General features: G+C 38.0%; 1 protein-coding gene across 1 annotated transcript in view; it reads left to right on the plus strand.

The window, feature by feature from the left end:
* Positions 1 to 23342, plus strand: part of CPPED1 (calcineurin like phosphoesterase domain containing 1) — a 38708-nt gene extending 15366 nt beyond the window's left edge. Inside the window, exons 3-4 of the mRNA XM_054391274.1 lie at positions 7749 to 8171; positions 23110 to 23342. Coding sequence (XP_054247249.1) covers positions 7749 to 8171; positions 23110 to 23342 — 656 coding nt within the window. The remainder of the gene's footprint in view (positions 1 to 7748; positions 8172 to 23109) is intronic.
* Positions 23343 to 25188: the final 1846 nt, after the last annotated feature.

Raw genomic sequence — 25188 nt, forward strand, 5'->3', positions numbered from 1 at the left:
TAGTACAAGCACTGCATTTTATCTGTAAGTTTTTATATATATATGCCTGTGTATGTATATATATATGGAAGCATACTAAGTCCAGTTATTATTTCTTCTCTTGCTTCTTTCTCAGCCCAGAAAGTTTTAGTGTAGTCTATCATATTCTCAGTTTCAGCAATTCAACTCCTACCTATGAGTATTTGAAAATGCACACATGGTGCAGACATCCACAGTGAGTTTATTTGGCACATTATACACTAAATACGTTTTGTTAGAATCTTTGTTGCCTCTGTTTTCTTGAATTCGCCATTTGTAAAGAGCAGCTTGCACCAAGTCAGTGTAGGTATGGCCAATCGAAGCGATCAGAACTGTCTTGCTAGTTTAAAAGTGTGCTTTTTAAAAGGCACGTTTCAGGCTTTTCTGTCTCTTTGAATTGTAAAGGATTTTCTTCTTCCTTGGAAATCAGTGGCAGAAGATCTGGCCCACATAATTTTGTCTCAGTCAAGCTGAACCAAGTCTTTTCCAAACTGCCAACTCCTATGTAGTCAGTGGAGGGTAACGTTGTTTTAATGGGTAGGAAGTGAGTAAGAGCATCCAGTTCCTGTCTGTGGCTCAGGGCAAGTTGTGTTAGCACTCTGACCATAGTGCATCACCTGTTTGTGTTCCATAGTGCATCACCTGTTTGCATTGTAAACTCTTCTTCTCTGAACACTGTAGCCAACAGGAGTGTAGAACAAAGACACAAACTGACAAAAGATAGATTGGGCTAAGAAAGCCCAAAGGATTCTAAGAAAATCTGGCTGATACTAACTGCGTTTTCATTCTGCAGTTGTTCTGATTGCGAAGATTCTGTAAGGCCAGACAGTGCCTTAGACATCAGGAAAAGCACACCTCTTTGTAGTTCATTGTACCTGGTTACTGCAAGTGTTGCTGTTTAACAAGTGAGGACAGTTTCATCAGATGAATGGATCCAAGCTAGAGGAGGGTAAATTTACATGAGATGTTAGGAAGAAGCTCTTCACCATGAGGGTGGTGAGACACTGGAACAGGTTGCCCAGGGAGGTGATTGGAAGCCCTATCCCTAGATAGGGCTGGATGTGGCTCTGGGCAACATGATCTAGTGTAAAGTGTTCCTGCCCATGGCAGGGGGGTTGGAACTAGATGATCCTTGGGGTCCCTTCCGACCCTGACAATTCTGTGATTCTGTGTGCTGCAACTCCTTATAGGAAAACGACAGAGGCCTCAAAAAGCTGTAGAATTCTCACAGGCAGTCATTTGAACAAAGTGTGAAAGATTAAAATCTTGTTGTGTCTCTTAAAAATGGAACAGTTATTGAAAACAGGACTCTCATACCTTCAGTCTGGTTTTATGAAGCTTGTTGCTGTAACTCCTGTAACATTGTGGTATGTTTTCCTGCTTGTGATTTCATCAGAACAGACCCAAAGGCAGTGATGATTTATGCTGTGGCAGCTCTGTGTAGCTAGGAGTAAGGATAAGAGCAGAGCTGTGCTTAAGTGAAGCATAATGCTTATTTTCACAGCAGAAGGTGGAACGGTAAATGCCATGAATTATGTTGTTAAGTGGGCACCTGTGTGGCTGGCACTCAGAATAATGTCAGCATTTGCAGTCATTAGGTTTAATGTCATGCACCGAAACTCCAGGAGCAGTTGATCCCCTAAGAGGATTCCTTGTTCATTTTGGGGGTTTTGTCATTGCTTTAATGCTATAATTGTTAATCATTAGCTGAAAGTGGAGTTTTCTTCTTGCTTCAGTGCCTAAAGTTAAAAAATATATTTTATTTTTCATGGAAATTCTTTAGTGTAATCACTTTTTGTGTCTTAGCACAGATTACTCTAATGTACTGAGAAAATCAGTTGCTTACAGCTGTAGACAAATGAGTATTTCAGTTCCTGCTTTTCAGTAGAACTAACAAGATGAGGTTCTGTGTAAGTTAGACTGAATGCTCAGTTTGTCCAGTTGTGAATGAAGTCCTATTTTAAACTGCATAATAATTTTTTTGTTGTTGCACATCATAAAATTGTTTTCAGGCTATTTGAATGTTAGAAATACCTATGCCTAAAGAAGAGAGAGGAGACTTAGCTGTAACAGCACAGACTAACCAGAAAAAAAATATTTCATAAGATGACCATGCTGGTTAATTAAAACTGATTAGCTGATTCTTGCATGTAATACTTTGGAATGATGCAGTGTAATGTATGAGTTCATCATGGCCAGTGCTAGAGGGGAAACTTTTAAGTTTAAAACAAGAAACAGAAAAAAGTACAGACTAACAAGAGCAGCAGAAAGGCTGCACTGGGTGGCCTGATAAGATCTTTTCTGTGTCAGTGCTCTATTTATTACCATATTTTTGTAGAATCCTAGGAGAAATGGAAAGTGGTGGTGGTGTTTTTCTACCTGCTAGGGGCAGTAGAAGAATCATTGATTTTATGGGATGGTAACTTGTAAACAAATGAGAAGAGGATAAGAGTTTGGTCACGACATCTAAGAGGAGTTGCATGTATTGATGAGATGGCAAAGATTAGAAAGGAAGACAGCACAGTGAGGAATCATGTCAGAGCTTTGGGGTGGGAAAACTTCTGCATCAGTGCTGGGAAGAGATTCTGGGTTACATTTGCAGAGATAACAGAAAACTGTGTGCCATAAGATGTGACAACATTAGAGCTCAGCTAAACTTTTATTTATGGCAGCACATAAAAATTAGATGCAGCAAAGATGTGACTGCAGAAGGAGCCTGTAAAATAGTCTGATCTTGATGATACCATTGGGTTGGGGCCTGTGCTGTCTTCCAAGTGACAAGCACAGCAGTGAGGCTGTTACTGGGTAGGGCGCTCAGCTGAGAGACCTTAGAGAGGCTATGTGGGAGCTTAGTTGTAGCCCTGTTAAACTGGAGCCAATAGCCAGGTATCCAAAATGACAGCAGAGATGAAAGGCAATCTTTGAACAGGAGATTATGGTCCTACAGAGGGAGAGAAGTAGGGGTTAAATGTGTTTCAGAAGGTTACTTACAAAAGGAGCATGCTGTGAAAATTGCCTTGGGCTCCCCTTTTCTAGTCAGCAGAAAGTTATGGAATGCTACTAGGGAAGGTCTTCTAGAAGGCTTGGAGAGGAGTAGAAAAACTGCAGAGAATCAAGAAAACAAAAACAACAAAAAAAAGGACAAATATCTCAAGAACAGGAAAGTGCCCAAAATAATTAGACCCTTTGATTCAAGCAATTGTGATGCAGTGTGAAGCCCAGGAAAATAAACAAATCTCTCTTTTGTTTGTTTATTACAATCGTGTGACTGCTTCCAACATGAGTTATTTGTCTTTTGATGTCAGAATAAGTCTCCTGATATAATAAATTATAGAAGGAATGGGCCCAATGTATTTATAAATTGCATTCTCATCAGTGATATTTTGACATTTTTTTATTTTGCTTGGATCAGATTTAGGTAATGTTTTTATTTGATATTTTGTAAAGGATTTTAATCTTCAGTCTAGCTCTTAGGTGTTCTTGGGTTAAATGTTAGGCAGACTGCAGTTGTTTTATCAGGGCTTTTCAAGTGTGTTGGCTCATCTCAAAGCTCCTAGTTAGATGATTTTGTTTTTAACTTTTTTCAAACTTAGAATTTGTGTTTTCCTTTAAAAATTGGGTGTTAGCAGCACCTCTATGTTTGGGATGCTTTTAAGATATGTTGAGATACTAAGGCTGAGTGATTTAGAAACTCCTGAAAAGATTGTGCTACATTTCTATGTGTTAAATTGGCTGAAGACATATCTTGGGTAGCTTCATCCTAAAAGTGCCTGTGCTGGTCTTCAGGCTAGGCAGAGCAAAGGTGATGCAGAGTCCTCTGAAATGCAGTGTCAGCACAGAGTGCTGAATAGCTGACCTCTGATGATCTTTTTTTTCTGAATTTATGACCAGTAGGTTTGATTGTTAAAAAAAGTTGGATTACCTCATTAGAACTTCCATCTCTTAGACAATGACATGAATTGGACATCCAGGCCAAAGCCCTCAGCATTCCCACCAAACTCATGCCCCCTTTGCAGGGCCTGACAGATTTTTCCTGCCTTGGGAGGGGAGTACCTCCTTACACTGACACAGAAACACCTGGGGATACCACCTAATAATAGCATTATAGCCTTCTGCTTTCCCTCTCCTAATTCATATCAGCAGAAAACTGGTGCTATTGTTAATTGCTAATTTTTCATTTGTAATACTTCTGGGGAAAAGGTTGAACGTTGGTGGAGGTAACTGTCAAGAGTTGCCTCATGCAAAAATTCCTATCAGCATGCATCCCAGAGATCAGATTTGGGGTAAACAGTGCTTCAGGCTGGTTTTAAAGCTCATGCACTGAAAATACCAATCCAAACACTTTGGTGTAGAGGTGCTCTGTTCTGTGGAACACCAAATAAGCTGTAACTGTGGATTAGTAGCTAAATGATTATTTCTTTGGCAGAATATTTTGTGATTTCTGCTGACTGAAGCCAGCATGAGCAAAAAGTGCTCTAAAAGTACTTTTTTGAAATCTGCTCTTTCAGTGAGTGAAGGCAAGGTTGTCTTGACTCCTTTAAGCAGCGCAGGAAAGAATATTGGAAGCGTTTAGAAAAATAGTGGCACACAACAGAAAGATGTCATAAAACAGAGACACTGACATTGCACCTTTATGCTCTTGTTCACATGGCTCAGCTTTCAAAAATGATAGACTGGGAAGCTGTGGAAAAATGTAGGCAACTAGACTAGCAACAGTTCTCACTTTCATGTTTTTCATAGAAGCCAAACTGTTTTTTTTATGGGCTATTAATTTGTGAAGCCCTTTATCTTGGGGTGAGACTATATTTACAGACCCTAACATAAAACCAGAATGTTCTAGTCTGGGATGTAAAAATGTCACTGCACATGATGCCAGGATAAACAGAAGAGAAATTAATTTTAGTTACATCCACAATGACACTTGAATTATTTTTTTACATTACCTTTTGACATTACATTCTTTTCCTATTCACTTATTCATAACGAACTTCTATCTAAGCCAAAGAAATACATGTCAGCAAGTAAAAATGTTCTTCATAGCATCTGGAGTAATTAAATATTATAGCTAATTGTGCCTGGTTGAGACTGAAGGGACTAATTTTTATGGCAGGGCAGAGACCACTATAGTTTACTAGTGACTTCCTTTTTTATCACTTCTTTGTCTCTTCTTCTTTAACTAGTTTATCTATACTTATTTGTAAACATAGAGGGAGGTGCCTTGAGGGGGCACTGCATAGTGATGTAGCTCATTGTAGGACAGGTAGTGCTGCTGTATTACAACTGATGTTGCTGTCTATGTCCTAGCTGTTCCTCTCCAGTACTACACCAGAAATTACAGATTTTTCCCACCTTTATCTCCATGGGCTTCTCTTTTCAACTCGGCCAAGCCAAGATACAATTGTCCTAAACAATCTTTACTTAGTATGATTTCGTAGACTCTTTGGGCAGAGATATTTTTTTCCATTTTGAGCAATCTGTTTCTGCAATAAAGCACTGAATACGTCTTTGTTGCTATAGAAATAATGTTGCATTAAATGAGGGAACCAGTGCTCTGCTGTCAACAAATTTAATCTTAGTGTTAGTCTCTAGAGCTTGAATTTCACCACTGGGAAGAGGTATACATAATTCTACAAATTATTTCTGTAACTTACGCATAAATGTCTTTATACTCTAAAACTGTTAGCTAAATTTCCTGAAGTGATAGCATGGAGATTAAGATGGTGTAATGTGTGTACATAAATCTTCACAGAGCCTTCCCTCTTGCCTTTTCCTGACCCCCACCCCCCTACATTCACATCTATAGCTTGAAGTTTCCAGCTCTTTTCATATGAAGGTGGGCAGTGGCAGAAAAAAACAGCTTTCTCACCTAGGCTCCATTCCCCTGGACAACAAAGAGTGCCAGATCTATTTAAATTTTGGGGGTTATTTTTTCAAATCCATCTCTTCCATATGACATGAGATGTCATTTACCATGTTTTTTCTAGGATCAGTGAGGGTATTTTCCATAACTGGAAGGACATCCTAAACTGACCACAGTCCTGGTACATTAATGTACCCCACAAACTGTTCTGCTGTCTACTACCTTCAAGTCTACCATGGGCATCATGTGCCCAGTATTTCTCAAATTACTCAGAGTTTGCCACAGTAACTTGCTACCCTCTACAGCAGTTAAACACAAGAGTTGTGGATATTGACTTTGTGCACCACCTATCAAGTATCACATCTGTCTTTACACTGAGACATAATGTGAATGTTTTTTTCCCCCTAACACAAATAAGGTGGTACTCAAGCCTGTACCTGTAGGGTATCAAAAAAGAATTGAAGTCTTACCTAATAATAGTTACTAAAGGTAGTGTTTGTCAACATATTGATCATTAAGTATTTTGAAGAAACATAGAGGAAAAAAAATCTTTTACATTACGGGAGTCCCTCTAATACATTCTATCTATAATACCTATGTGTAGTTACAAAAATGGGCCGCAGCTACAGATGTTAAATTACACAATGACTGGTTTGTATAGACTCCTATGTAAGTGTATCTTAGAAATCTGACTGCAGAGTTCTTGTACAAACCCTGCTGCAACTTCTTGGCTAAAAAGATGCAGTTACTTGTGAAATGGGTCTGTGTTTGTCTCACAGGACAAAATACAATTTATAACTGTTCTGTTTAATGAATATTAAACATATCAATGACCTCTGATAAAAGACTACTCTTCAGAAAACTTTAAAGAAAGCCTGTCATTGTTAGAATAACTTTTTTTTATTTACGTTCTTTCTATTTTTTTTTCTAGAAATCACATAAACCTTCCTAGACAAGGACAAATTCCTGATAACCGAAATAATATAAAAACAGGGATGCTGGAAAACCCAGCAAAGTACATCAATACCTTGCTTTGAAATTAACACCATGCTCTTTATTAAAACAGACTCATCACAGGAACATATTGCCACAATTATTTGCCACTAATTATTTTTTTTGCTGTTTAAAATAGTTCTAATGATAAAAAAAAAAACACAAAACAAAAAACCCACAAACCTTCCAACGTTAATTCCTTTGCACAGCCATAAAATGTAAACCAGAAGTTGACTTGTTTTTAACACTTGTGTAAAGCTGTTACACCATCCGAGGCTGCTGCATTTTTTTGCCACCTCATCAGTCTATAGATGAAAAGAATCAGCCTGCTAAAGATTGTGGAGCACAACACTGATCTGATCATTGTATCACCTACTGCTATGCTATCTTGCTTCCAACCCAGAGCCTTGCTTATGGCAAGTTACTGAAAATGGCTGAGTATTTGGTAAGGGAGGAAGAGAAGTGGGTTGTGCATTGAGTGGACTACAATAATAAAGTGAAGATGTAGTCTAGATCACTGCATATTATCATGATCATATGTAATACAGAATATTTTCTTACTATGCGTAGTTCCATAGACAAAAGCTAACAAGGAGGGTAGGAAAAAACAGCATAAACATTAAAGTATGTCAGGATGAAGTTTGTATTGTATTTGGATGTTAGGAAGAAGTTCTTCACTATGAGCGGGGTGAAACACTGGAACCGGTTGCCCAGGGAGGTGGTAGAAGCCTCATCCCTGGAGGTTTTTAAGGCCAGGCTCTGCACAACCTGATCTAGTGTGAGGTGTTCCTGCCCATGTCAGGGGGGGTTGGACCTAGATGATCCTTGAGGTATCTTCCAACCCTAATAATTCTATGATTCTGTGTTTTTTCCATAGGTACTCGATGGAGAAAGGACCAAGAGCAAGATTTAAAGAATGTTCTGAAGAACACTGACCAGGACATACCATTGGTATTCGTGAGTGGAAATCATGATATTGGCAATACTCCCACAAGAGAAACAGTAGATAATTATTGCAGGAACTGGGGAGATGACTACTTCAGCTTTTGGGTTGGAGGTGTTTTCTTTCTCGTGCTGAATTCTCAGTTATACTTCGATTCTTCCAAATGCCCTGAGTTGAAGCAAGCCCAGGATACATGGCTTGATGAGCAACTGGCTGTTGCTGAAAAACAAAAATGCAAGCATATAATAGTATTTCAGCACATTCCTCTGTTTCTGAGAAATCCAGATGAAGACCACGATTATTTTAATTTGGAAAAATCAGTTCGTCAAGAGATAATGGAAAAATTCCATAAAGCAGGTAATTCCTCAAATTTTTATTTCAATTTGTTAATGGCTATGCTGCCAGACAAAATACAATAACTTCATGCTTAAAAGCCTCATCATTCCCTGTAGGTCAAAATTGCCAACTTAATCTAATCACCTGTAAAAAATACCGACAAAAATTTAAACCTTTTAAAAGTAAAAAACTCTTTTAAAGTAAACAGCAAGGATTACAGTTTGCAAGTACTGACAGATGTAAGAGAACCTGAGGTTTTCCTGCCTAAGGAGTGTAAGTTCAGGTATTGCCATAGGAATAAAATACAGAATTTATGTTTTACATAAAACATGAAAACAGAATTCAGAATTACCTTGGAGGTTGTTTTCTCCCACACTGAGCCAATTTTAAACTAAGAGCACTCCAGATGTATTCAGTGTTTAAAAGAGTCTTGATCTGCTAAGATTAATCCTTGCCATATCCATTACTAATAGAGGCCATTTCTGGGATGAGTTCCACCTGCCCTTCATCCCAAAACAAATACATTGTACTAAATCCCTTAGCTTTGTTTGATGACACTTGAATGCCATGGAGACAGACACACTACACTCCTCCTCTTGCCTGCTACCATTGTTTCCTGTTAATTGCCTTCATGTTTCTGGGGTATGTTAGTCCTTCAAAATTTCCTGCTAGCCTGCCATCCTTGCATCAGTGTCATTTTTTTCTGTATCTGTAGGAGAGCATGTTATTTCGATTACTGAACAACACAAATGGGTTATGATACTTTACAAATTCACCATATAATGATTAAGCCTGAACTCATTCAAAACCACCCTGGTTTCCAAGCTCTGAATCTCCTACTGTTTCAAATCAATGGGGCCAAAATTCATAGCTGTCTGAGGGCTCTCCAGGGGACAGACATTTGCAAGTGGATGATTTTTTTCCCATGAGGAGACACACTTAGAATACCTCATATCTTTTTCAGTTATTGTACTAGTGCTAAGATCATAGAAAGTTTTGCTGTTGGAGAGTTGGGCAGCTAAATGACTGCTTAAGTATTACTGACTACAAGCACATTCTAGTGCATTGGAGAACTTGTTAAAGGACATTGCCATACATGTGTATCCCAGGAAATAACCATTAATGTAGACATCAAAGCATTTCTATTGTAGAGTTTCCTGTCATCCAGATGATGTACTAACATTTGGCAGCACTCAGTACTGGGAATACAATTAATCAAGAAGAAATTATGCAGAATGTTATATTGTAATATTCATTGTAATATTCATTGTTATGTTCTCATGTTTAGTGAGAGGGACAGTTCAGATTGATTATCCTTATGTGTAGCCAGAAGTTGGGTAGGCTTCACATGATTGAGGAAATGGAGAGAAGGGGAAGACAACGATGCAGCACGACTCTATGAAAGAAATTCCTAAACTCCTCCATTTGTACCCCCTCTCCATTATTTCCTGTTGTGTCCCTCTTTTTGAGGGGTGCTGTGGTGTTCAGTTCCTTCAAGAATATGTTACATTTTTCTTTTGCTTGCTGTTTGATATAGTAAGTGAGTCAATAGGTTCACAATCCAATAAACAAACATCTTTCTAACTAAGTGAATACAGAGAGTAAGCAGCTCAGTGTAACTCAGAGTGCTGATAAAAATTAGCTGAATCAAAAGTTGGCTGAGTTTCCTTAGTAACAGGTGTGTTCCGTTTCCATTTTATTGTTCAATTAGAGAGTGACCTTTGTAAGACCACAAAATGTTATCAGTGGATTGCAAACAGGCAGTTACTGAGGCAGGATGGATGCACAGGTATGCAATGACACCACTTATTTTCTGACTCTCTGTTTTTCCAAAGAAAAAATCGATTCCAGCATATCATGAGATATGAAACTGGTTTTCCCCCCAGTTCATTTAATCCATTTAAGCAGCCAAATATGAGCAAGCAGTGTGCTCGGGTGGCCAAGAAAGCCAGTGGCATTCTGGCTTGTATTAGAAATGCTGTGTCCAGCAGGAGTAGGAAGGTGATTGTCCCCTTGTACTCAGCTCTGGTGAGGCCACACTCAAGTATTGTGTTCAGTCTTGGACACCTCAATACAAGAGAGATGTCAGGGTGCTGGAATGAGTGCAGAGGAGGGTAGCGAAGCTGAGGAAGGGCCTGGAGAATAAATCTTATGAAGAGTGACTGAAGGAGCTGGGGATGTTCTGTTTGAAAAAGAGGCTGAGGGGAGACCTCATTGCTCTCTACAACTACCTGAAAGGATGTTGTGAAGAGGCTGGTGCTGGTCTCTCCTCACAGGTAGTTAGGTTTAGACTGGACATTAGGAAAATTTTTTTCACAGAGAGTGGTCAGGCATTGGAATGTGCTGCCCAGGGAGGTGGCTGAGTCACCAACCCTGGATGTGTTTAAAGGTCATCTGGATGTGGTGCTTGGGGATATGGTTTAGGGGTGAACCTTGTAGAGTAGGGTTATCGGTTGGACTTGGTGATCCCAAAGGTCTTTTCAAACCTGAATGTTTCTGTGATTCTTGAAGGACTGAACCACAGAATATTGCTAATAGATCCCAATCTACTTTGCATTTTTTGTGAGAGTTTTTAAATATGACTTGCTGTTTAAGAAGGCTAACTCCTTATAGCGCTCAATTTAGAAATGTGGTTTAACTGTTTGTTCTGGAAAAAGAGAGTGTGAGTCTGCTTTTTAATCAGCCCACCAGGCTTCTTCCACTAACTTGCCACCAGAGTTTCCTTCTTTCTGATCTCTCGTTCTCTGATTCAGTGTTTCCAACTGTTCTGGCAGTTTGTTTTGCATGTTTTGGGGGTTGCTACATTTGCCAATGCAATGTTATTAGATAGGCATCATATTTCAATTTTTGCTAACCCGGGATCAGATCTGGAATTATCCCAGTTTTCATGTTTATACTTTTTCTTCAGACACAAGCCATAACTCACCTGGTTAGAGACAGGAAAGGAAGGACAATCTAGTACTGCAGGTCTTCCCATGAACAAAGAAACTCATATGGGTATATGTGGGAAATAATCAGATACTTACGGTGCTTTAAAGTAAGGTGTGAAACTCTAGAAAATTATTCCTTGAAATTCAGAACCCAGCTCTTCAGTGGTTAATCTCTTCTAATCAGTTACATGTTACATAATGTTTTGGGTTTAAGTACCATATCAGCTCCTTACAAGCTGAGATAAAAGACTTGCTGTAGAGGCTACATCTGGTACAAAATACTGAATTGCATTTCTCACATTAGAAGTGTCCTTAACAGTTGGGCTAATTAAAGATAAAATCATGTCCTTATGATAAATATTTATAAATTGAAAATCTGGCACTTACTTTGCGTAGTAGTAGTACATATTTGTAAGCTGCATGTCTGAGAAATCCTCCTAGACCGTTTGTTCTTTAAGTGAGTTGCAACAAGTATTGTCTCTGAAACAGTGATTGCAGTGACAATGAAAATCAACTCAGTTGAGAACACAGTTTATCACTGAAGTGAAAATGCATTTCTGAAAGCATATTTGTATGAAAATACAAATATCTGGAAATTTAGCCTCAGCTGTCAAAGCTCTGTCTCCTCTACACACAGAAGGTAAAACACACTGACAAAACCCTGTGTGCAAGAAGTGTGAATGAGCTGACCTGACGTTCTCATCTGTGAGATCTGCTGGAGTCACTCAACTCTGCTGTGGGAAATGCATATTCAGCTTTGAAGAGTTTTACAGTGCTGGTATAAATAGGTTTGCTCATAGCTTTGTATGGGAAGTAATGAAGTAGTAGTGGTATAGTCATAAATCTGGTCTGCATGTCCTATGTCTTTGATAAACAGAAGTCATAAATGTTTTTTTAAATTAAGCCGTTTATGTAATACATAATTCTAACAAGTCCCATTCTAGTAGTATTTTCTTAGGATACTAAAGCTTTTTTTCTATGGTTTGAAGCTATAGACAGTCTTTTGAAGACTTTTTGTTCTGAGAACCATCAGTGACACACTGAATGTACTTACATTACTCAATAAAATACAGTAATAAATGTTTCTTAGTGGCCCTAATGAACTAAAACACTCAAGGAAATGTGAGCTCTGTTGAACAAAGCCTAAATTAATAGCTGTTTTTTTTCCACCAACAGTGTTGAGAAAATACTTCTTGGTTCAGAGTGAGATAAGAGATTTTTGCATCCAAGAGAGAATCAGTAGATAACAGATGTGAAATATAGAAGGAAATTCCCTTCAGTTTCCAGTTTGGTTTGTTTTAATTAAACTTTTCAGTTCATCTAAATTTCTTCAAAGCAGTTTTTCAGATTTGGCTAGAAAGTCTTAATTCGTGTGTAAGGGGAAAAAGAACAACCTAACTTTATTAAATGGCATCTTTTTTCTCATTCTGTTTGTGGTTACAGGTTCTGTAACTCGTAACACCTTTACTCATTAGGAGTGTGATACCTACAGTCTCCTCTTAGAAATGTTATGACAAAATAGCATTAAATGAAGAAGCAGCTTTCTGAACATCCACATCTATGATATATTTAAGCACAAAATTAAAGCATGAAGTGCTGAAAGCTGTTGTTTCTAAAATTTACCAGACAACATATGCTAGATTTCATTATTTTCTTTGCTGTGTAATCAAAGTTGACAAGGGAGTAATATTTTCCTCTTCCTGCCATTGAGACCTTGATTTTGGCAAAGCCCGTACAGTGAGTAATCTTAGTGCTTGCTTATGTGTCACTTTATCAGTATTTAAGATGACTTAGATTTAAATACTTCAGTGGTTTAGATCAACATCTTTCAGCCTTGACTTTCTGCATGTATTGTACAGGTAGAGTAAGCAAATTGGATACTTTCTGTGTCATTTTGCAAGAACAGTGTTTCTCCAGGCCATTGCTCAGCTGTGATGTAATCCAGCACGCTGGCACAGGCATTTTTTGCAGAAATTCAACAGGAAGTACAAATTACATTTCTTTAATGGGGTCTGTAATAATATTAAGTAATATTTCTTCTTAACTAAAATTTTGAAATCTGTTTTATCCACTGGGCTGGAGTATTGGTTGATAAAAGCTTTTTAAGCCTTAGAGCACACAGCAAAGCAGGAGGGTTTGGCGTGTTGCAACAGTGTGAAAGCCTCACTTTCAAATGAAGAAGTAGCAATTAAATTAAGTAAATTCCACTGAAAGGTCACAAGAGTCATTCACAAAAATTAACTTGAAACAGAGAGGGACCTTCTGCAGACAGCACCTCTAAAGGCTTATTTAGACCAGCAGTGTAATTAGGTGATCTGGAATGACCCTTTGGCTATGTCTGTTGTTTCTCCTCTGATTATACAGGAAAAAAAAATGAGACTAAGATCCTTCTCTATATAGCTCTGTTCAGTGCTGTCTAATATAAAGAAGTTTTTGACATCACTGCACTTTGCAAAGTTGTCTCCCACTACAGAGATCCCCTGATCTCCAATTGCAGATTCTTTAGACTGCAAAGCAAATGTAAGGAAGAGTTTTCCTGCAGGTTTGCATGATGATGTTTGCAAACAACAGTCTATGGTATATTTTTATTGAAATACTTATAGTGCTATGTGCTGTAAAGTCTAATTATTCAGTTCTATTTTATTCAGACAACTTCTCTGATGAAGAAGGTTGCTATTTAAGGTTGACTGAAAAGGTTATGAAATAGAGGGTGTTGATCCCCACCCAACACCAGTGGAGCTATTTCCTTCTACTGGAGCTCTTTGGTAAAAAATGATTGGATTTTTTTGAGAACTGCCTGAGCACTGAACGATTCTGTTAACAGCGCTGTGACTGATGCTTTCACATCTTCGCTTGCTGCTGTAACACCTGCTTGGCAGATGGGGTGATGTGAGCACTCTCAAATTACAATGGGATAAAATCAATTCTATTCCTCACAAGAGGCTTTGTTTACAAAGACTACCAAATATTATCATTCACTACATAGCACTAGAGTCTTGAAAAAAATACACCACCTGCCCAGGGGAGACAAAAGGTACTGCAAAAAATGCCTGTGGTTGATGCATGCTCTTGTAGGGAAGCTGAAAGAACCTAATTTTGGAGTGCAGAATTGTTCTGAGAACAGGTATTGCAGCTGAACTGACCACGTTGTTCAGCACTTCAGAAAGCAGCTGCACGCTGCAAGTGCAAGGAGGAAAGAAAAGGCAGTTTGTGCATGGTGCTCCAAGGGATGTGCACAGGATCAGCTTCTCCACGTGACTGCAATGCTTGTGTTTGCCAGAAGCATTGCCATTTAGAAATGATCTGTCTACACATACATGTGTGTGGGGGTATATGCACACACACAACTCTCACAGTAGCATCTTCCTGCACCTGGATACTGCTTATTTTGTTCTCCTGCCTATGAAAGGATACTGAAGTTTTGGTAACATTCAGGTGTTTCACTCAGAAAAAAATTTCATTTCTTTACAGAACTGCTTTTTCACCTGTTTGCTTCTATTTCAACTCTATTTGCTGCTGCTCTATAGTTCCTGCAGTTTGGGAGGGGGGAAGAATACAGATCAGCTTTTGCTAGTATATCCTCTTTTTATAGTCCTTGATCGAGTGAGAGGTGTGGCCAGTGAAGGCAGTGATTTTTAGATAAGAATAATTATATTTTTAACCTATTTTTTACCACTAAACAGGAAGAGCTAATATAAAATCAGAGTAATTGGAATGGAATGATGATTCCTATAGCCCTGTCTGTAGCTTGTCCTACCAGCCAAACCCTTGCAAAGAGCAGAAGCCAGTATAACAGTAGTTCATCCAAATATTATTCCTATCTCTGAGAATTCTTCTCCCAGGGACTCAGTGCATCACATTGGCTTTATCAATATAGTGCAATTTAGTGAGTGTTTTATAGACTTGCTCAGTGGATTTTTGAAAACTCAGCTTTCACAGTGGATGTGGCACTTCAGTGTTTCACAGCTATGTGAAGAAATGTTTTCTTTGCAGTTTACCTGTAGCCTGCATCGAGAGCCATAAAGCTGTAAATGAAATCCAGTAAACATAGGTCCATGTCTGCAGTCACTGTAAAAAGTAGTGCATTAATCAGCACTTCAAGGGTGATCATCTGGACCATGTGATAAGTTTCATTACTCAGTCAGAACCACTTTTTTTGCCCCAAATTTTCTACAAAGTGCATGAGAGGAGAAGCAAGGTCTGTACTGTACCCATTACATATTTATTATGTCATTCATACTGCTCTAATTTAGACTTCTTGGTCTCTTTCAGTCTCATTTGCTTTTGCTGAGAAAAGCATTTATTTAATTGAAGGCTCAGTCTAAATAAAGCCATGCTACTGATTGCCTATGCTGATTATTCCAGGCATTCTCTTCCTAATTTAGAAAATCTGCCTACTTTTCTTTGGTTTATTTTTATATTGGTAATTTTCTTCCTATATTTTTACACTGTCCATAGTGCTGGGTTGAGCAATTTGATTTCCAACTAAGGCTAGGTCAGTCACGTTTTAGAGACACAGCAAACCTGCCTCAAAATGGTTTTGAGTTGAAAGTAGAGTTGAAAACAGCTTCTTCTGAATTCAGGGGGGTGTGGAAGCAAGCCATGGAAGTGAGTGTAATTATAGAAACTGTAGTCAGACACCCCTAGAATTTAAACTAGTTCAAGTCTGAATTCCAGGCCAGTTATCAACTGATTGTGTGAGGAAAAATTATTTTCTAGATGTGTGGGGTTTATGAAATTATTTTGAATGCTTCAAGATAAATATGGATGTATGATTTTTTTCCATCTCATTTTAACCTAATTGGATTTCTACAATCATTGCAACTTTGAAACTGGGGGTCAGCCTGTATTGCTGAAATTAAACTAGCAAACATCTATTTTGTGAAGGTTAGGAACACAGGTGTATTTCATAAAACCTCAATGATAGGTTGTTATGGAATATACCTGATGTCTGCTTAATAAAGCAAAAAAGTGACTCAGCTAGCATTTCGCATTTAAAATAAAGACATTTCATAATGACCCAGCTACTCTTTTAACAGCAAGTCTGTTGGTCCACATAGTGAATACATTTCTGCCCAGATGGGGTTGAAAACATGCCCACTCTTCCATGTCTTTGCATTTTTCTACACTACAGAACACAACAGCAAGAGGACCAAGTAAAGGGAGAAGTTGGAATGACAGGACTGCAACTACACAATAAGCTAAGGCCAGGATGTAGTCACTCTGATGGGAATTATCCATGAGACACAGCTAAATGCCTTTGTTCTCTTACAGTGCAATTACATCAAAATCACGCTGACCCTTTTCCCTGGTGCCACAGAACTGTTGTTTAGAAGGGTTTCTCAGTAGTAAGGTAGTAATTTGTGGGAAGAAGATGCCACACCTTATCTTCTGCTAACAGACAACCCTCCTTCTGCACGTTATTCAGGGTGTAGTTTCCTTTCAGGTAATGAACTATTGTCTTGTCTGATTCTTGTCAGAAATAAAATCAACAGCATGCTAACAACAGAAGGGTAGCTAAAATTTTCTTTCAGATTTTTTTTTTAACTATGATCAGACCTCTTGGTAGTGAATATTTCATGTAGGACTCAGGGTTTTTTCAGGTCATTATTCTGCTCAGGGTTGTTTGGAAACTGAGAGTTGCTGTAAGATGGTCATCATTACAAAGAGTATTATAAATCAGAGCTACTGCAGTCTGTGAGGTAGTGGTGGTTTTATATAAATGTGTAGTTGCTCCTGAGCCTAGTTAACCTGGTCATCGCTTTCTGTACTGATCTTTTCCATGAAATATCCAAAGTAAATGTGGTATCTGTTAGATCTCTTTCCCCATTAGGCCAGTGAGTCAGTTTCCCAGTAGCCAATTACACCATGTCTGTAAGAAAAAACCTTTACTGCAGTGTGCTGTTTTGGCTCACAAAGCTTGAAGAGAGAAGCAGGAGGAAATGAGAAGTGCTGGTAAAAGCTGTCCATCTTGCCAGAGCTGTCAAAAGGGGAAAGAGCTTGCTGAAGTTCTTTTGATCACTACTTATTTGGTGAGTTGGCTTTAGAATGCAGACACTGGAAATAAGAGGGGAAGCGGCGGGGGGAGTCTTCAGAGGTGTTTTTGAATATTCTGTTGAGAAATGTCTGGAATAGAAAACATGAACAATGTGAAAGTATTGATACCATGGTTTTGACTCAGGTTTTCCAAAGTAAAATATTAATTTTGTTGGAATTTTTTTTTTAAAGTAAGTTGTGTTTTAAAGATTCTGCTTAGGAATGAACATAGAGATAACATCAAAGGTAGCATGCAGAATTACATGACCTGTTAATTATCATCCTCAGCACTTATCTCTTGCCTTGCCAAAGCCACCATGTGTCATACAGTCTGAACTGACATAATGCAGTATATGAGCATAAAAGCAAAGTATTTAATTCACTTCATAGTCAAGCTCACAAAGAGTTTAAGGATTATCAACACATGTATGACATCCTTTCTGCTGAGTCTTGAACAATCCATGTTTCGGTTGGTTGTTTTGTCATGAATTATTTATGCTGCTTTGGACTCTCACAATTTGTACCAACATAGGTATTTTATTCTTTAATGCTTTCCTACTATTCTGCAGGGAAAAGAGTTCTAATCAGATCTTTGGAAACAGTCAATCTTTTTGTCTTTCCAATTTAGCTTTGTCAGAGCAGAATCAGAAAGGACTTTTTGTGCTTGATCAGAAAATGATGGTAAATTGCATGGCAGGAAGACATCTTTAGTTTACTAAAATCAGGATCAATTCCTGTATTTAAACATTTGTTTTTAATATTTTTTACAAATATACTGATATTTTAGCAGAATGATTGATTCTGAAAATGTTATGTTTGGTGTGCAGGCATGAAGCTCATTGGTTTTAAGGGTTCTCACAATTCAAGTACAGGTCTAGAAGAGACAGAGCAGGACCTGGTGTCCAACACAGTACAGTAACTATCCCGGGTCTCTGGTTTCCAGTCCTGTTCTAATCAACCAAATTTGGCAGTTCAGGCGTGTTTTGCCCTAGCAGATGCTCAGTAACCAGTGTATTGTTATGCAGTCTGACATCAGACAGTGATGATCACAGAGACAGTATGTGTGGTTTGTTTTGCATGTTTTCTTTTTATTGGTGTAACTATCGTCACAGGTTTTTACTTTATTCTGATTTTAGTCCTCTATTTTTTTTCTTTTTTAATGAATAATGCAGTAGGTATGAATAGTGTCTTTCAGTAATGGATCCTGCTTTTTTTTGGTTAATGGATACTGTGAAACCTCCAGTCACATTTAAATTCAAATCACTCTATCTTTCATAAAAAATGAAATAATGAATGCTTGTGAAGGTGCCATCCTTTGGACATTTATTTACACAGTAGTGTTTTAGTATTTCATACAGCTTTTATATCAAAGCTTTTCCCAACTGCTATTTCACAAACTAGGGATTAAAACCAAATCACTGCTCTACTGTTTTTTTTGGGGGGATTGTTTTCTGCAGTGGCAAAGGCTGTACCTATCTTCTGTGTAGCTGGATGTGTTTAAATGACCTCAGGATACCTTAAAGCAGGCTATAGAAATGAGGCCTGACAGGGCACTCTTCTTTCTTCACAGATTTTAGAGAAAGAAAAAATGGGGAGGGCTTGCTAAGAAATTGACAGTATTACTTCAGAAAAACGTCTGAAGTGAATAAATTAAATTTGAGTGCATACATCTCTAAGATTCTTTTTATGTTTAAGATCAAAAGCAAGAGCAAAGTAAATTGCCTGCTTGTCATCTTAGTATTATTGCATTGACTGGTTCAGATTTCCTTCTTATGCTAACTAACAAAAGTGAGCGGAATACAGTTGAGTGAAGAAAAATGTGCTGTTGAAGAAAAAACAACAGCAGTTAGACTTCTATTAATGCACAGTAGTGACGTGTTTGGGTTTTTGTTCAGGATGGTGCCCAGAGAGGCTATGGAAGCTTTCGAGGCCAGGCTGAACAGGGCTTTGAGCAACATGGTCTAGTGGAAGGTGTTCCTGCCCATGGGACAGGGGAGTTGGAACTAGATGATCTTTAACCTCTCTGATTCTGTGTAACATAACAGTAACAAGAATTAATACGAGCACTGGAAATAAAAGAGTGCCTGAGTACTGAGGTCTGGGCAAAATTTTCACTGGGAGGTGTATAAAACAGGTACTGAATTCTACCAGAGGCTGATGCTGAGCAGAGAGATCCACAAGGGCATTTCAGCTCTGAACATCCATCTAGTGCAATTAGGTGCTGAATGAGGGAACTACACTGAAAGTGAGCATTTGGATGAACAGTACCCATAAAAAGCAGCTTGGTTAGGCAGAACCTGCTCCCACAGCCAGTAGGAGATAAAAGAGGTTTCAAATCGTGTCCTCTCTCCTCTCAGGTATCATATTTCACTGCTTACCAATCAGTCCTGAGTTCCAAACCAAAATGCCTTCCTTAAGTGTAGGCAGTTAGCAGGTGAAGCTGCAGTTAGTTTTCCTAAGATGAAAAGAAGCTTCCTGACCTGTGTTATGTCACAGAGGTTTGATACTGTACCATCACCTTTTGAGGGAGTCTCACTGGGTTTCTCCCAAGTTTATAAAAAACACAAGCAAAAACCCACCCAAACTATTTTGCTAGGTTCCTGCTCTCAAAGTTATTATGCCGAGTAAAGTGTAAATTGCAAGTGTAAATCATACACCAGATGGATGAGCAGGTTACACTGAGCAGATAATTAGTACTGATAAATTAAAATAGGGTAACAGGCAAGTTCTAGCTGACAATACCCATACACCACTGTCCAATGTCAAGGTTATTTCATTCTCTGTCTTCCACCTTGAGTAATTTGCTGTTTGAGAAGGGTTTGGATTTTGAAAGATGAAAGCACATGTAGCTTTTACCAGGCACACAGCAGAATAATTTATATTTTGCTTTCCAAGCTGCCTAATTTTTAACTATAGTTTGAGCCTAGTTTATATATTTTGTATCAGTCTTCAAATCACTCCTGCAAAAGCAAAGGGACTGCTGTCTTAAGACACGTTCACCTACTCCCCTTTTCATTCAATCACTGTGAAAGAAGTCTGCTATAGAAGAATGGGTGGAAGGCTTTTCTGGATAGAGAAATATAGATTTCCTTGTGAAGTTATAGAGTGTTCCTAATCACAGATCTGCTTAAATTGCTTCTACTCTTCCAAAATTGAGGCAAAATCAGTCATTTAAGGTTATAGTATCTCAGAAATAAACCAGTCTCTGGCCTACCATTGGAACAGGGCTATACATGTGTTACCTTTTCTGTTAAGAAGTTTGGTATTGTCATCACAGTGTGCATCCCTGTACATCTTTATAGGCTTGATTATTGATCTGGAATGATAGAAACAATGGTTGGAAAGATAATTTATCAGTGCTGCATATTTAAGAAGAGCTTTTAGCCTGGGGTGGTGAGCAGGACCATTGCTGCAGAGGGAAGCCCCACAACAGCTGGCACTTGCCCCCGTGTGTTAAATTTCACTCTTCTCTGCTGTTCTCCTCAGGAATAGGCACAGGTTTAGAGTTCTGCTTATTAGTTTATTTTTTAATATAAATACCAATTACGTGCAGCAAGATACAGCATCTATAGAACAGTGCCAGGAAAATAATTTGTTCAATTACAGCACAGCAGAATTTTAGCGAATATAGCAATCTAATAGGAAAGATTAATTTTCAGCCAGTTATTTTGATAACCTGCTGGCTATGTAGCCATGACTGTCAGGGAATACTTAGTGGGGTTTGAGTCACTCAGTATTAATGTACTTTCAGATGCTTTGTGTAGGACCATCAAAGTATCCTTACGAATAGCACGCAACCTATTGTATCTCAGTAGAGAAATTACACTTAAATAAGTGCATCTGAAAATGTTTGAATTGTCATTAATAGTATCATAAATCAACACTTTCTGTAACAAAATATAAAATTAATTTACATATTTTGTACTCAATTATATACAAGAACAACAACAAAAAAAAGCCTAGCAGTTTCAGCCATCTGGTCCAGTAATTTTACTGTTTCACAACAGTATAAAATAGCATTAGAGGCAGCTTCAGGAAGCTGTAACAGTCTGAAATCCAAGGATCTTAGACTGAAGAATGCCAAAAATTACACCCCAAACCTGTTTGCAAAATTAGCTATTTATACTAACTGCAGATTTTCATTCAAAATAAAATATGCATCATCTCAGATTAGCAAGAAAGCTGATGAATAATTGTTTTGCCAAACTACAAATGCTGTTGACTCTGCTGCTCAGCTGTATCTATCGGCAGTGCATAGAATAGCTAGATGGTGAAGGATGCTGGCATGATCTGGAAATGAAGTGGTGGTCTATGAAAGCATGTTCTCTCTTAGGTAGAAGCTGGGTTCTCAGTGTTGTTAGTAGGTTTAAAATCTTTGACAGGAAAGATAAGTACTTAGCATTAAAATTACTTTTACCTTGCTGTTTTGACTCTTCAGACCGAACAAGATTCCATTATGTTGTAGTAATAAAGATTAAAACTCATGAAACATCAAATGGGGAGGGGAAACTGTTCTGTAAGACAATCAGAAGGACCATCCAGAGTAACTACAGCTCCTGCCATTTTATTTATGTTTGCAAGGCAGAAGAAACAAAAGTAGAAATTGCTGATGTGGAGATGAGGATGACACAATTTCATTTAATTTCAAATGTTTTCAACATTTCTGCAGAAATCTCATCGCTACTGAGGAGTGTGGCAGGAAAGTACAGCTGGCATATGGATCATCTTCAGAAGTTGATCAAAGATAGCATTTGCAAACTTGATTAATTTTTTATTAAATTACCATATTCTAAGAGAAGAGAAAGAATCCTTGGCCATGACTTTAAACATTTTGGCTAATAAGACAATGATTCAGGCAAGGATTTCAAAGTACATTATAAAGCCTTAAACATGAAGTATGTTTGTCCTTTTTACCTGCTGCTACTTGTCATTTAGCTTTTCTTCTACTCCTGACCAAGCTTGGATGACACTTGTATAGATGTCGTTTCCTGCAACAGATCAGATGTAATTATTTCAATTTTTTTTATGGAGTGGTTTTTTCATACCCTAATACAGTCCAAAATATAAAAAGGCTATTTAACAAAAAAGAAAGAAACAGAACAGCCTTAAGTCATTAAAAATACAGAGGAAATCAGAATAAACCTGCCTTGTTTGTACCCCATACCAGGTAAATGTTAATTCATGTCATTAGCAAGCCTGACTCCACTGGCAGGTTGTCAACTGTTCCTTTTTTGGCTACTGTCATCCTTCTTCCCCTCATACTATAATTCACAATCTGTTTTGCTTATTATTTTTCTTTGATGTGTACTGCCTCTGTTCCATCTGTGATAACTCCTCATGTCTTGGAGAAAAAAATTACAAATTATCTTTTCATTTATGTTTCTTGCTTGCCTTTTTTTGGGGGATTTGGTGTCTTTAAGGTCACTGGCCTTGGGGAAATAGGTTTAAGCTCTCCTTAATGAACTTTTTTTCTGTTAGTTGATAAATACAGCTCCACAATCCTTGGATTTCAACTCATGTTTTGGTAGCATCATTCTTTAAGCAGTTGCCTATTACTGACTTTTATTGTAATTTTAATCAGTTTCCTCTAGAGTGTTCCTTCTTTCTAGCCAAAGAAGCAGCAAGATGACAAACACCTTGCAGTAAGCATAAAGAAGTTGGCAACCAATAACCCTAAACAGAGCTAGTGGAGCAGAATTAAGTTTTTACTAATTATTACTGTTAGAATTATTTATTGCTGTTTACTAATTATTTGCTTAGAATGCAAGCTCAAGTAAATGATTTAATTTTATGCTTTATGAACCATTTAAGAATGAAGATAAACACGACACCTGTAACTGTACTTGCTACAGAACTTTCTCTAAAGCACAGCAGCTGCAAAAGCCTCAGCACAAAACCTCAACAGTATTTACTGTAAACACAGTTTATACATAGACTGCAGCTGCTAACTAAATGCATTCTCTCTTTGTTTCTTTTTTCTTTTTTTTAAACAGGCATTAAAGCTGTATTTTCTGGACATTATCATAGGAATGCTGGAGGATCCTACAGAGGACTGGAAATGGTGGTTTCATCAGCAATAGGATGTCAGCTGGGAGAAGACACACATGGGCTTCGAGTGGTTGTTGTGACAGATGAAAAGATTGTTCATAGATACTGCAGTTTGAATGAGCTGAGCAGCCAAGGCATAGAGAAAGAGCTGCTAGATATGCTGGCTAAGCAAAATTAGGCTCTGTCAAATGATGTGATTTTTTTTTTTTTTCCCATATAGGGCAACAGCTTCAGAAAGTTCCCCCAGGCTGAAGATACAGATTTCTGATAGTGCACCATGCCCCAGAACAGCTCTCAATTTGCTATCACTCTAAGCAACAAAAAAGTTAACAGGTTTCTCTTTTTTCAGAATGAGACCTGTGAGGAATAGGGAAGAAGAGCAGAACTAATGTGGCAATGTATCAGTGAAAAGAACTGTTCTGAGAATGTTTACTTTCTCTCTAACAAGGAAGTCTTACCCAGCAGTGTATGAAAGAGTGAGAGCTGTAGCTTCTAGATAGCCCTTTAAGTCAGGTCTATCTTAGTTTTATAGTTCATAGGGTATTTTTAAATCAATACATTTAGTCATTTGTGTTGCACTCTGGACAATAAAAATGGGGCACTTCTTAACTCTATAAAACCATATCGCAAAAACTCTAAAATCAACAGATTCCCACTGACTTTTAGCAACCTTTGGATCAGATCTTGTTACCTAGAGGTAGGATTTTTGCTCATTTCTCCTACTTCAGTTTCTTAGCTCTTCAGAGCCAGCAGCGACAGGAGAGCATTCTGGTTTGCAGTCACAGCCTGGGTTGCCTCCCATTATATCCTGGGTTTATATAATGAAAAGTCTGTAAATGAAGCATATATAGATGCCTCTGACAGAAGCAGAACATTTTAAAGTTTAGCTGCCATTCAGTTAGCTATATTCTTACTACACCTTCAGAAGTTGGAATAATTGTATGGGGAAAATATTCTGTGCTGTTATCAGAAGTCATTTTGTTGATTCCTACACAAGGTGAAACCTTTGATATTGAGATGTAATTTAACAGTGCCTTACTGTAATGTTATACAATATCAAGTGTTGCAAACCCTAAAAAACATATTTACCTCATTGGAAAAAGTCTTTAAAAATAAATTATCTAGAAAGAATTTATATGCTGAAATCCACCTATTCTTTTCAGTAACTGTATCTGATTTGATTACTGTTAAATACACCCCCCCAAAAAAAGTCTTCATGTAATTAACACATACCTGCTTTTATTTTGTGAGTATTTTGTTGAGCACATTACAGTCCATGCCACAGGTTATCTAGAAACAGCGCAGTTTTAGCACCTGAAGAGGGAAGAACACAGACAATACTAGCTGAGAAAGTAAGGCACTCTATCCCTTTTGTTTAGTCACATACAACATGGTTCCCTGGAGGGCATTACAGATACTTAAATATGTTGAAAGAGATGAAATGCTGTACTGAAGAGTCAGTTTCATTACATTTTACTCACAACAGTTTATCTAGAAGGCTTCTTCAAGCTTGATTTGTGGTACATGTGAGATTCCAAAATGACCCCAGTAGCATTTCCTTGCTCCGGTGATACAGCTGTAGCTGCAGATGGACAGCACCAAATGTGACTCCTGTCCCATGGCAATAACCTTAGCAGAGGAATCTTGTGATTCAGAAAGAAAGAAAATTATTTTGCTTTTGTTCTCCACCTGACTTTGCCTAGCTGAACATTTTCAGTCTCATTTTCAAGAGAACACCTGGCAAATGAGAGAAATCTAAGGCTAGATTACTTTGCACTAGGTAGGTACCTAAGTGCCCAGTTTCAGTGGAAGTTAAAACCCTCTGTACTTGGCTATCCTTTAAGCCACTGACTACTTTTACAAATTGGTCCTCTGTAGCTGGGAGCTATTTAGTAACCACAGCTAATGTACAAGTTCAGGAGTGAGATGATGCTAGTTTACATTTTGCAGAGGGAAGAATAGTCTCACTATGACTTAAATCTTTCAGTCCATTTACATCATAAGGCTGGAGAAGTTCAGCAGAG

The sequence above is a fragment of the Indicator indicator genome, chromosome 22 (genome assembly GCF_027791375.1).
Source record: "Indicator indicator isolate 239-I01 chromosome 22, UM_Iind_1.1, whole genome shotgun sequence".
In the NCBI taxonomy this organism is placed as follows: domain Eukaryota; kingdom Metazoa; phylum Chordata; class Aves; order Piciformes; family Indicatoridae; genus Indicator; species Indicator indicator.